This window comes from Echinops telfairi, unplaced genomic scaffold, assembly GCF_000313985.2.
Source record: "Echinops telfairi isolate 266 unplaced genomic scaffold, ASM31398v2 ScPeMD7_5592;HRSCAF=6446, whole genome shotgun sequence".
In the NCBI taxonomy this organism is placed as follows: Eukaryota; Metazoa; Chordata; class Mammalia; order Afrosoricida; family Tenrecidae; genus Echinops; species Echinops telfairi.
The window spans coordinates 20,061,207-20,073,650 of NW_022109491.1; the positions used below are offsets into that span (position 1 = coordinate 20,061,207).

General features: G+C 41.5%; 1 protein-coding gene across 1 annotated transcript in view; it reads left to right on the top strand.

The window, feature by feature from the left end:
- Positions 1–8,530, top strand: part of MROH8 (maestro heat like repeat family member 8) — a 39,224-nt gene extending 30,694 nt beyond the window's left edge. Inside the window, exons 9-12 of the mRNA XM_045295510.1 lie at positions 376–511; positions 2,050–2,168; positions 3,194–3,346; positions 8,366–8,530. Coding sequence (XP_045151445.1) covers positions 376–511; positions 2,050–2,168; positions 3,194–3,346; positions 8,366–8,530 — 573 coding nt within the window. The remainder of the gene's footprint in view (positions 1–375; positions 512–2,049; positions 2,169–3,193; positions 3,347–8,365) is intronic.
- The last annotated feature ends 3,914 nt before the right edge of the window (positions 8,531–12,444 follow it).

Genomic DNA, 12,444 nt, shown 5'->3' on the forward strand with positions numbered 1-12,444 from the left:
AAAAGAATAGTCAGTGCTAGGGTAAACATCTTTATGTGCAAAGCATATTTGTGCTCAGATTGAGCATGTAAGTTAGGATTTGCCCTATTTACAAACTCCCTGGGGCAGTTCTACCCTGTCACATGGGATTGTTATGCGTCAAGAATCAACTGGACAGCACCTACCAACAGTAGTACCCCCTGCAGGCTCTATCATCATGACACATATTAAGCGTGAACCCCAAGGAGATCCATGGGCTGCATGGGATCCATGGGCTGGCTGTTCTCTTGAGTTGGACGTAGAAGTGGGATAACTTTGCAAGAGATCAGCTCTAAGGTCCCACGTTCTAAATGCACTAGTATTCTGATGGCACATTTCTTTTTCCTTTCTGATTAGCATCCATTTTATTTCCAAAGACTTGGCTGCCTGGTGGCCCTCATGGCGCTCCTATGTGGGGACCCGCTGAGAGATGTGGCCGAGGAGGCTGCAGAGGGCACACACCACCTGCTGCATATCACCCTGAAGTTGAAGTGTAAGGCACCGTCGAGGGTTTCGGATGGGTTCGCTAGCACAGACTATGATCTCGAAAGGCTCTAAGCCAGTGGTTCTCAACCTGTGGGTTGCGAACCCTTCGGGCAAAATTACAGTTATGAAGTAGTAACGAAAATAATTTTATGGTTGGGGGGGAGTGGTCACCACAACATAAGGAATGGTATTAAAGGGCTGCGGCAATAGGAAGGTTGAGAACCACTTGTCTAAGCACATAGTTCCTAAAGAGAAAGAATATGTGAGGAAGCAACACTGGCTCATGTGACTGCATCAGACCCGTTGCTGTCGGCTATAGTGTTGGAGTAACTAAGCACCCAACCCTGAGAACAAACTAGAGTGGTCATAGTTTGGTCAGACGTAGCAGAGGTTCTTGCCATCATTTGAGCCTTCATTTATGGATTTACCCTGTAAACGTTTGTTGATCTCAGCCAAGATCCAACAATATCCATATACATCAGTCAAAGAACTGACAAATAGCCATGTTATTACAAATCAAGTGTTAGGAAGGAAAAATACAGGGGCCAAGAATGAGAATCAAGTTTGGTTGTAAAGGTCAGCAAAGGCCTCTCTGAAAATAATCTGAAGAAAGGTGATCTCTTAGCTAGGTGAAGAGGTAAGGGGAGGATATTAGATAGAGGGTACAGGACAAGCAAGGTCCCTCAGCAGATATGAGCTTGAGGAGTTTGAGAAATAAAGAGCCAATGTGCTCAAGAATGAATCACTCACTTCTACAGTTCAAAGGGACTTCAGAAGATAATTAACCCAGCATCCCTTCCAGATTAATTCCATCCCCATGAAGTGCTATCCCTCTGGGCTTGCTCATCCCAAGGAAAAGGAAGCTCCCTGCTTCCCAGGGCAACCGTCTCATCTCTGAGCAGCTTTGAGTCTGAGAAATGTCTGCCAAGATAGACACTTATGGAAATACGATTGACTATTTATCCAGCAAGTATTTGTGAAAACGTTTTTCTAGGCATGCATCAGTGAATGAGGCAGACGAGGTTCCCGTCTCTTGAGGAACTCGTTTTCTAATTGAAGAGACAATGACCTCCAGCTAACCAAGGCCTCCTCGGCTCCCCATGATAAACCGCCATCCCCAAAGCTGAGACGGAGGACGGGCACGAGAATAGACAAGGCACTGTGAGGAAGTGTTGGCAGACACAATCATCAGCAAAACCAGACACCGAGAGTTTTGTCCTTAGAATGATCAGACACCGTATGTGGGGACCGAAGCTCTGGGAGACCTCTCAAAAGCCCCCACCAACAGGAAGAACGTCTTGGTTGTATACCCAGCTTGTAGAAAAGGTCTTCTCTCAAAAGAAAGTTCTTTTCTTTTTCTTTGAGCTCCTTTCCTATATTGGTATACAGCAGAAAGAAAACAAACCAGCCTCTCAGTGGACACACAGCCTCCTCCCTACATTTTTGCTCAAATGCAGAAAACGTGATGAGCAGAAACCTTTGGGTCTACTTGAACCTGGAGATCAGCCAGTAAGCAAGCATTAAGATTTTGTATTTTATTTTCAGATATCACTCATTGCAAGGAAAATCACCTCAGCTTGCGTACAGCGTTGAAAAGGTGCCGTGAACTCCTAGGGCACTACAGTATCCTGCAGTTCTATAGTTGTCCCTTCAAAATTGCCCAGGTAATTAGAATGGCTAACATTTCAAAAAGACCAACAGCTTAAATGTTGATGAGGACTGAGGCATTAATGGCATCAGTACATCCATTAATGGCTATGTCAAACAGAAAGCCACTTTGGAAAAGTTCTAGTAATTTCTTATAAAACCAAACCTAAAGGATTGCCCAGAGAATTTGCTTTCTAAACACTTTATAGTTTGGAGAATATGCACCATGATAGTGGCTCCTTTATGAACCCTTTTCGCAGTTTAGGTCAATCAGTCAGTGAGGCCAACATCACTATTTGGATTTCTCTTGATTTGTTTGGGTTTTTCTAGACTAACTCTGCTCCCACTGTTAACTCTAACCCTGACCCCTGGCAGTCTCTTGCAAATGCGAGCCCTGGTCACAAAAAGCAGCTTCAGCAGGGTGTAGATAGTCCTATAAGATGTATACTGTAAGACTAAGATGTAATGATATTAAGATATTTATTCATTGTCCAATAAATACTGATTAAGCATCTCCTAAGTGTTAAGTTTTCTCATCTGTTTAATGGGACTCTGTAAATCTTTGGATAACTCACTTGTGAGCATTAACTCAGATGTTGTATGTAACGTGTTGCTTAGTATCGATCCTATAGAAAATACTCAGAAAATTGTCATCAAATGAAAGACCTTGTACAGAGCCAGGTGCAATGAAAATCAGGTTACCACATTCTTATAATACAAGGTTAACTATGGACAAGGTAGTTTCCTATTCCTGGGAACCTGTCAGAACCCTAAGATTAGCCTTTTCCTTCAATCTCATCCCTATAAAAGTGTGACTCGTTTTCAAAGATCTCAGAAAGATCTTTATAGAACTCTGAGTTGTAAGAGGACAAGTACAGACCTGCTCTGTGGACATGCGGGTGGTCCCTAGTCTCACTTTGGTAAACACACAGCCTTGTACACCTTCGTGCATGTCTCTGTTAAATGAAGATCAATTCCTTACTCATGGTTCTTTCCACCAGACCTTATTTCTTGAATGTTTATTATCCCTCAATAATTTCAGGTCTTCGAAGTTTTTCTGAATTCCAGTGAACTCTACCAGTTTGTAATGACCATGCTGAATGGCCTGGATAACAAGAAACACCCCTGCACTCAGGCATCAGCTGGAGAATTGCTGATAACTCTGGTGAAAAATGCGGAGTCCCGATTTGAAACGGTAAAAAAACTCAGTGGCCTTTTCCAGGGTTTGAATTACCAGCAAGATCTCTCCAGGCAGGTAGCTGAAGAGGTCTCATCTGGTCCACCTGTTAGCTGAGAATTATGGGAGGGTCCCCGGTCAGAGCCTTAGTCCATCTGGTGACCTACATTTGTCCACTCAACAAGCACACATCGAACCCTGTAGGAAACCACAAATGTGTAAGCACCTGAGCAAGAAGGCTTTCAGAATCTAAGGTGTGGCCCACACTTTTCAGAAGAGAATCGTTTTCTGAGATAGTTAACACATGTGAAAATGGTAACTTCTATTTAGATTTCTATTCAGATGGATTTAAAAAAAATAAGAGATGTGATATTAAAAACAAAAGTGGTATGTGACTGCATATGTTCCCATATTTGTTTGTCCTACCACCCTCTTTTCATCAAAATGAAAAACAAAATCACTCAGCACACCACCCCCACCACCACCCCCGGCAATGACAGACCTTTGTATTACAGTCCGTAATGCAGGATAAAATGTAGCTGTTTTTTCAGCCCCCTTGGATCCTTCCAGTGGCCACTAGGGGGTGCTATCACCCACTCTGGGAAGCACTGCTCTTGAGGGAGCCGGTTTGGTAAACTTAAAATCATGAGAATGTACCTAAGAGTGATACAACAGGAAATAGCCATATACTATCATCGTGTAGAAATATGGAGAGATTTGCTAAAGAGAGCAGCCCTGCCTGGGGAAGATGGAGGAAACCGCCTGGAAATACCACTGGCTCCCTCGGCGTTTCAGAGAACGTCCAAGCAACATTGGAGTTTTTCCACTGGGGACGGATGGCCCTGTGGGGTAGGGAACTTTAGTACTCAGGCATGGTTGGTGAAGTCTCTTGCCCAGTTTCCCTTTACTGATGTTATAAAACAACTCTGGGAAACCTCATGTTGTGTCTGTCTCCTTGGGCACAAAGAATGTTTCGTGAAGTAGATAATGAGAAGAGGAATAGCTAGAGCATCGCAGACATGCATTTAAACTTTTAATAAACACGGCTATTGGCGTCTTTTAGAGGAGGAGACTTCCGCCCTGGTAGGGAGAAGTATGTTGTCACCGGCATGGTTTAGAACAGATGGCACATGGTGATTATACATGGCTGATATTCTCCCCCGCCACACACACACACACATCATACAAGTTAATCATTCGATCAAAGGAAGAAAGCATGCCGTCATCACCACAGTCCGTTTCAGGACACGTTCTTCTCATGCTCATTACTGTTAGCTGCTCGTTTCCCGCCCTGCCTCCCCTGCCACTCCCCTAGGTCATTATCAATCTCGTGACTGTCTCTGTGGATTTAACTGTCCCAGATATTTGACACAGAAAAATCATACAAAACACAAACAGGAGGTTAACAACCACAAAAGACCCAGACAAAACAGAAAATGACTAAACCAAACAAAAACCTCAATCAAAAGAAAAGCAGAAAATCTGAAAAACAGACATTAAAATGGGTCAAAAGGGAGATCAGGAGATCAGGTACATTTTAACTGGACTACATCTGCCACCTTTGACCCTAATCACAAGGCTATTCACACCCCTCGGGTTTTTAAAGCCACTGAATCGCCTTGTTGTCTGCACCAAGTACCTCCATTACTCCCCCCCCCCCCCCACCCCCACACACACCTGGTGTTCCACTGGATGGTGCTGTATTATCCAGTCACTGTCGCCCCCTGCCAGCACTCCGTTCTGAACTTTTTTTTTAAATCATTTTATTAGGGACTCATACAACTCATCACACTGTATACATACATCAGTCATGTAAAGCACATTTGTGCATTCATTGCCTTCATCATTCTCAAAACATTTTCCCTCCACTTAAGCCCCCGGCATTGGGTCCTCATTTTTCCCCTCCCTCCCCACTCCCCACTTCCTCATGAGCCCTTAATAATTTATAAATTATTATTTTGTCATATCTTGCCCTGTCCGATGTCTCCCTTCACCCACTTTTCTGTTGTCCATTCCCCAGGGAGGAGATCACATATAGCTCCTTGTAATCGGTTCCCTCTTTCCAACCCACTCCCAGTATCGCCACGCACACCACTGGTCCTGAAGGGATCATCCGCCCTGGATTCCCTGTGTTTCCAATTCCTATCTGTATCAGTGTACATCCTCTGGTCTAGCCAGACTTACAAGGTAGAATTCGGATCATGATAGTGGGGGCAGGGATGAAGCATTTAGCAACCAGAGGAAAGTTCTGAACTTTTTCGTAAACTTCGTAACAAGTGTCAAAGTGTGAAGATTTTCCCAAATTTATAGATGAAAACTGGTATATTACTGTTTTCATTTGCATTTCCCTGATTACTCATGAGTTTGTTTTTGTGTTTATAGGCTAGACACGTAAATCATTACTAGTTATCTCTTCAAGGTTAGTCAGAGCATTGCAGCAGAAGCATTTCGCTCTTAAGAGTCTATTCTTGTCTAAGGAGATCATCAGAAATGTGGGGAAGTGATCCATGCAAATACAAAAGGCCTCCCAAAATATCATAGAAAGATTCCAATATTTCTTCATTCCATTTTTCTATGGACTTTTCAAAGCCTCCTGGTTCAAACATAGCAATATTTCTTATGACAGGAAAAGTTTGGACTAATGGAGAGCTCCAAACCATGATCCAGTTAAGTAAAATAGAGTATATTATGTAATGCTAATGTAGCCATTTAAAATGTTTATGAGATGTTTACATTAACATTAAAGTAGCTTTTCCCACAGGACAATTTTTTTTTATGACCAAGAACAAAAATTTTCCAAAGCTACCAGGATCATCAATAAGAGCTGGCACAAACGTAAGGGCCATGTAGCAGGGCATCCATAGACCACCAAGTGTAATGAAGAAGGTACGCCGCCGAGCAGAAGACAAGATAGGTGACTGGGACCTGACAAAATTACATCGCTTATGCACATCCACAGACCTCATCAAAAGGAAAAAATAGTCATCATATTATAAGTAATGATCTAATTCTTTGTCCAGTGTATATTCAAGAACCTTGAACTTTTCCTGCCCTTTACCCTAGAAATCCCATGCTTTATAATTTATTAACAGAATTTCAGGAAATAATTTAAAAGAACAAATGGTTTTGTACACAAAGCCATATGTTTTGGAACTGTGCTTGATATAATTTGGCAAAAGACATTATAATCTGGTGTACATTTTTATTTTTTATAGATAAGAAAATTTGGGACCCAGAGAAGTTAAAGGACTTCTTCAGAGTCCCCAAAGTAATTGGAGACAGCCCCAGGGCTCACATAAAGAGAACTCATGTATTCTAATTCTCTGCCTACTGCTTCATTAAACCAGTCTCCTTCACACTATGGCAGTGAATTATGAAGACAGACAAAGCCACTAACAAGGCTTATAAAGATTATGAACGTTATAAAGATAAAGGCTAAGTGAGCACATGGAAAGTGAACAAACCTATTATCAGCCGTCTCATCTGACATTTTACATTTACAGTAGTGAAAAAATCCATTTTGCACATGAACGATGTTCACCTGGCAGCACGCGCTGTCATTCAAGCAGCATTCTCTGTATCTAGGTTCTAATGTGTGTTCCAATTCCTACACAGAACTCACAGCATTTGCGATGGAAGGGTTTCGTAAGGAAATTAACACCTTTGGGCTAACTTGAAGGGTTTATTAAGTTGTAATGCAAGTGAGAAATGCTCAGGGTAAGGTTGTTCATCGGGGCATGTTACTGAGTTCTTTCAGGGCTGCTAATAAATGTCCAAAGGGTGCACCATCCACTGTCAGCCTCAGCTCCACCTCTTGTGGGCCGGCCAGCAGTTACTCACAGGTGAATCCTGTCGCCTTCTTCCCCGGACCCAAGTAGAAAAAGGTGGTTTGATGGGAGTCACAGGGACTTTGGCTAGAGAGCAACCTTAATAGTTCACGGGCCCTGCAGCCAGGCACAAATGCCCAGATGCCAGGCAAGAATAATGCTGGTTGCGATGGTTAACATTATGTGTCCACTTGCCTGGGTCAGGATTCACAAATGCTTGGCAGGTATATGATGAAATTGGATAGTATGTGATAATATAGTTTGTATCCTCCAGTTTGTATCTGATATGACCACCCTCTATTTTTGCGTGATGCTGATCTTCACTTAACAGCCAGGTCTTTGGAACCTAACCACGCTGACAAGTGAGGAGTTGATGTGTCCAATAGTGTTAAGTGACAAGAAGAAAACAGCATATTGTGTCCCCACTGATTATGCCTAAAAGCATGCAATCATGGCTTTAGAAAAAGAAAATGAAAATCCTAAAAGGTTACAAGGAAAGGAGTATGGTATGTTCAAGTGAGTGATTACTGGTACATGCTCACTACTGAAAAGCATTTGATAAGTAAAACTACACATTCACGGCCTTTTAACTGTTCTCTTTCCATATGAAAGAGCAAGAAAGCACATTTAAAAGAGAAAGTCTTATGATGGATAGTTGGGCACACACCATGGAGCCCAGACTGTGCTATAATCTGGAGTGCCACCCAATCCACAGACATCAGGCGGCCCTCCTGCTTGCTTTCCGCCCTGTGTCCTCTCATGTCTCGGAAGACCCTCAGTAGTTCCGCCCGGAGTTAAAGCCATGGACCTGTGAATGGGAGCATGAGCCCTGTGGGATATACCTGAGCATGGTAGACACCTCAGGGGGGAGGGTGGCTCAGGGCTTCTCTGCCACGCTTAAGAGTCAGCGTGGACCCCAAGTTCATACAACACTTTCATTAGTTTGTCTTATTGTAAAGTCAATATGTAATCATTGAAGAAAAAAACCTTAAATGTACATAAGCAAGAAAATTAATACCTCATCACTTATAGAAACAATATTTACATCTTTGTATATATACCCAACTCTTTGTATACATATAGATACATGCAAAGTAGTTTTGATAAACTTATTTTTTAAAGTTGTTTTAAAAGTCGCTCTCTAGGACCTTTCAGTAAGCAGGAGTGTCCCACAGAAGTAAGCGCTTAGTAAACGTTCTTTCCTTTTCAGGTGCCAGAAATCATGGGAGTTATCTGTGCCCGGCTATCCATAATTAGCCAGCTGAGCATCCGCCAGCAAGTCATAAGTACTGTGAGCTTGTTTATCTCCAGGCCCAAGTATACAGATATAGTGCTCAGCCACCTTCTGTGTTATCCAGTACCATATGACAGGTAAACAGATCCCTCCTACTGCCTCTGGACTCAACTGGAATGTGTGACACCGTTGCGAGCATTGTGGCACATGGTCTAATGCATTTTATGGGTAGACACATCTAGATGAATGTGTGCGATACAAACCAGGATATGATGCAAAAATAAGAGGATCACTCTCACACGTTCAGAATGAAGAATGTTCGAGAAGGTAGTTGAACAAGGAATCCAGGGCAGATGATGCCTACAGGACCAGTGGTGTGAGTGGTGATACTGGGAGGGTAGAGGGAGAGCGGTTAGGAAAGAGGGAACCGATTACAGGGAACTATATGTGACCTCCTCCCTGGGGGATGGACAACAGAAAAGTGGGTGAAGGGAGACGTCAGACAGGGCAAGATATGACAAAATAATAATTTATAAATTATCAAGGGCTCACAAGGGAGAGGGGAGCAGGGAGGGAGGGGAAAAATGAGGACCTAATGCCGGGGGCTTGGGTGGAGAGGAAATGTTTTGAGAATGATGAGGCAATGAATGTACAAATGTGCTTTACACAATTGATGTATGTATGGATTGTGATAAGAGTTGTATGAGCCTCTAATAAAACGATTTAAAAAAAGGAACTAGAAAAAAAAAAGAAGGTAGTTGAGCTGGATTCTTCAAAAATGTTAACTTCATGAGAGGAAAAAATGATGATGGGGGTGGGGGGTGTTGTTCAAGATTAAAAGACACTTAAGAGAGATAACTAAATTTGTGAACTTAAATGTATCCTGGATATTTTTTTTTGAAGCTGCAAAAAATTTTTGTAGAATTTTAAATACAAACAGTATATTAGACTATTAGGCTAATATTAACTTTCTTAGATGTGAAATAGCATAACGGTTATGCAGAAGATCTCTAATCTTAGGAGCGAGGTACTGAAGTTATTTAGGGATGAAGTGTTGTTGTTGCAGGGTGGACACAAAGAGGGCCCCTATTGCCTGGTCACTGTTGTCAGATTACAGAAACCAGGTGGACTAAAAAGATGCTAAATGTTATTTTCACATGCATGGAAAAGCGAATGGGGGACCCTTCCTATAAATGCCCATCTCCCTGTCTCTTTGTTCTCATAGGATATATACTGGTATACAGGTTGAATAAACAACTTTTTTTCCTTTCTCTCTTTCAGACAGACATAAATCTCAGAATGACAGACACAGACTAGGAAAAAAAGTTTTTGTTTTAACACAAATTATATGTTACACAACTTCCTTTACTAGCAACCCCAGATCTTGAGGAGACAGGTCAGGGATGCAGGTTCTGGCTCCTAATGAGGTAGGAAAGAAAGATTCATCACACTGCATAAGAATTGAGTCTGGGGGTTCCCCTTGAGAATCCGTGCTTAGACACAATCACAGGATGCTCTGGGAGCCAGGTTAGAGGGTTCAGCTTAGGATCACAGCCCTGCAAGATTTCTGGTTATGTCTTGCAAATAGATGGTCCTCTTCACTAAGATTCTTCTAAACTATGCTCTATTTCCCTCATAAAATAATAGTAGACTCTTCAAGTCCCCTTATCATTTTGATGTCTGTACTTTATTTGAAAATAAGTTAATCATAATATATATGAGCATTAATATATACATAACAAGAATGGGATTAGAGTCAGGAAAAACAAAACACTCTCCTTAAAGAAAAAATTTTTTTTTAATTTAGATTAGTGGTTTTCAATTAAAAATTTTTTAAATTAGATTAGTGGTTGATGACACCCTGTGAGTTCCAATAAGATGCCTATGGGGAAGGCAGTGCACTTTAATAGAGGGCTCCAGGACCCCAATTTACTTTAACCAAAGCAGCATCTTTTAAAATTGGTTATATATACAAACGACGATTCTGGATAACTATATCACTGGACAAAATAAAATGCGATTTCGTTTTTATTATGCTCAGCTCTCTGTTTGAAAGCTTCTCTGTTAAAGGCCTGCTCGCCTTAGATAATGAGGTGGGCAGGCCTGATGGTCCATAAGCTGGACTTAGTCTGCCACTCAATCAAATAATGGAGAGTTTGTGTCCATCCAGAGAATATTATTGAGTTATTATTTTTGTAATATTCTTTTGTCTATATCTCTAATACTTTAAAATCTTTGATTTTATCCATACTAAATTCTTAGCTAAAATATGTCTGATGAAATACAAATTATTATATATATTTTGTTCTTTTAAGTATAATTTAAGCATTATGCTGTGTGTACTCTACTCCTCTGAGGACTTTGAGAACGGCTTCAGATCTCAGGAGAACTGTGGGATTGGTAGAACTAGACATGACCACTATTCAGGGAGCTTTCATCTGATTACCTTTTGCTCCTTGATTCAATGTTTGTTAGTTGCTTTCCAGATAAGATTAAGAGGATTGTCCCAATGAATCTATTTGAAGCATCTACTGTGCACCAAGGGCTCTCTCTGGGATAGGAGTGGAGGGGGGACACGTACTTTGATAGACAGAGAACAAGACGTGTACTTTGCCCTCAGTCAACATCAAAAGTTACATTTCCTTCCAGGGGCTTTGGCAAACGGTCCTACTTTGTCTTGGAATCATTTGGAATTCCTCTGTGTCAGATAAAGAATCAGAGAAGAATTTCTGAGAAAAAATAATACTCCAAAACTGGATTTTGAGGTGTGAATTATTAGCCAAGTAGAAGGTAGAAGAGGGAAGTGGAAAAGCAGAAGCAATAGCAGAGAGAAGCAAAGAATAGTGGCAATGGTGGCAAAGCATGGTGAAATAATGACTGTCCAAAAAAATTTTTTTTAAATGACTGTCAATAGATTGTGCACTTCACCATGACTAAGGTAGCAAACTCTTTATTCCATGTCTTCTACCACAAAACAATTAGAAATAAGTAAAGGCCACGAGATATGAAACTGTTTGTTGATTCAATACAAAATGTTGAGAGCCAGATACATGGTTAGAGAGAAAGAGGCCGGTAGTAAAGAGCGATCAGACTCGGGAGATCTTTTGCCGTGAGGGCAGTGTTCTAAGATTGGATGGTGGTGGTGGTTGCACCACTTAAAAGTTCACTCAAAGTGAATCACACACTTACATTAGATTAAGTATATGGTAGCAAACTATACCTCAACGGCACTTTAAAAGTGATCAGAAGTCAGATAGCAGAGATATAGGACCACCTTAATGAAAACGCAGTGGATTTTCTGTCCTGGGAGAAAGGAAGTCACTGAAGAACTTTACAGAAGTAATGCATTCCCTTGCAGATACCTTAGGGCTCCTTACCGTCTTACGTTGACAGATCAGAATTGCCAGGGTAGACAGTGAGATGTAGGATAGTCTCTAAGCCTCTCAATTTTCAGGGTGACTCTGATACAGATCGTTGCGAGACCACCCTTTAAAAAATAGCAAGTTTAACACACACACACACACACAATTTTGGTAAGTAGAGTCTGAAAATAGGAGAATGGATTATAAGTATAGGTAACTCCCACCCTCACCCCTTTACTGTCCCCATAATATTCCTATACAATTCTTAGGTGCTTCTCAGGCCCTGCGTGTGAGTCAATGAAGTAGAAGTTACTGCCTTTTTAAAAACTTCTTTTTCTTTAAGAAGAGAGCTCTTCTAAAGAGGAGCTTTATTTCAGGACCTAACCTTCGCCAAAATTGAGGACTATAAGCTAAATGGGGTACCTATTTCTTTGAATGCCTTCTGTGAACCCGGTACTATGTTAAAACCCAAGCGATTCATATTAGCAAAGCCAGGCTCACTCCCTGTCTTCAGTGGGAGGGAACCCATAGACACACTTGCAGAGAAATGGCAGTAGCACATGGAAGATTGAGGCAACTCTACAAAGAAGACATTTTCAAAGTCTTAGGGAACTCTCCTTAAAGACATGGGAAACGCCAAAAGCTCCCAGAAGAGGTGACACTGGAGCTGGATCTGAAGGATTTGGGTAGGCA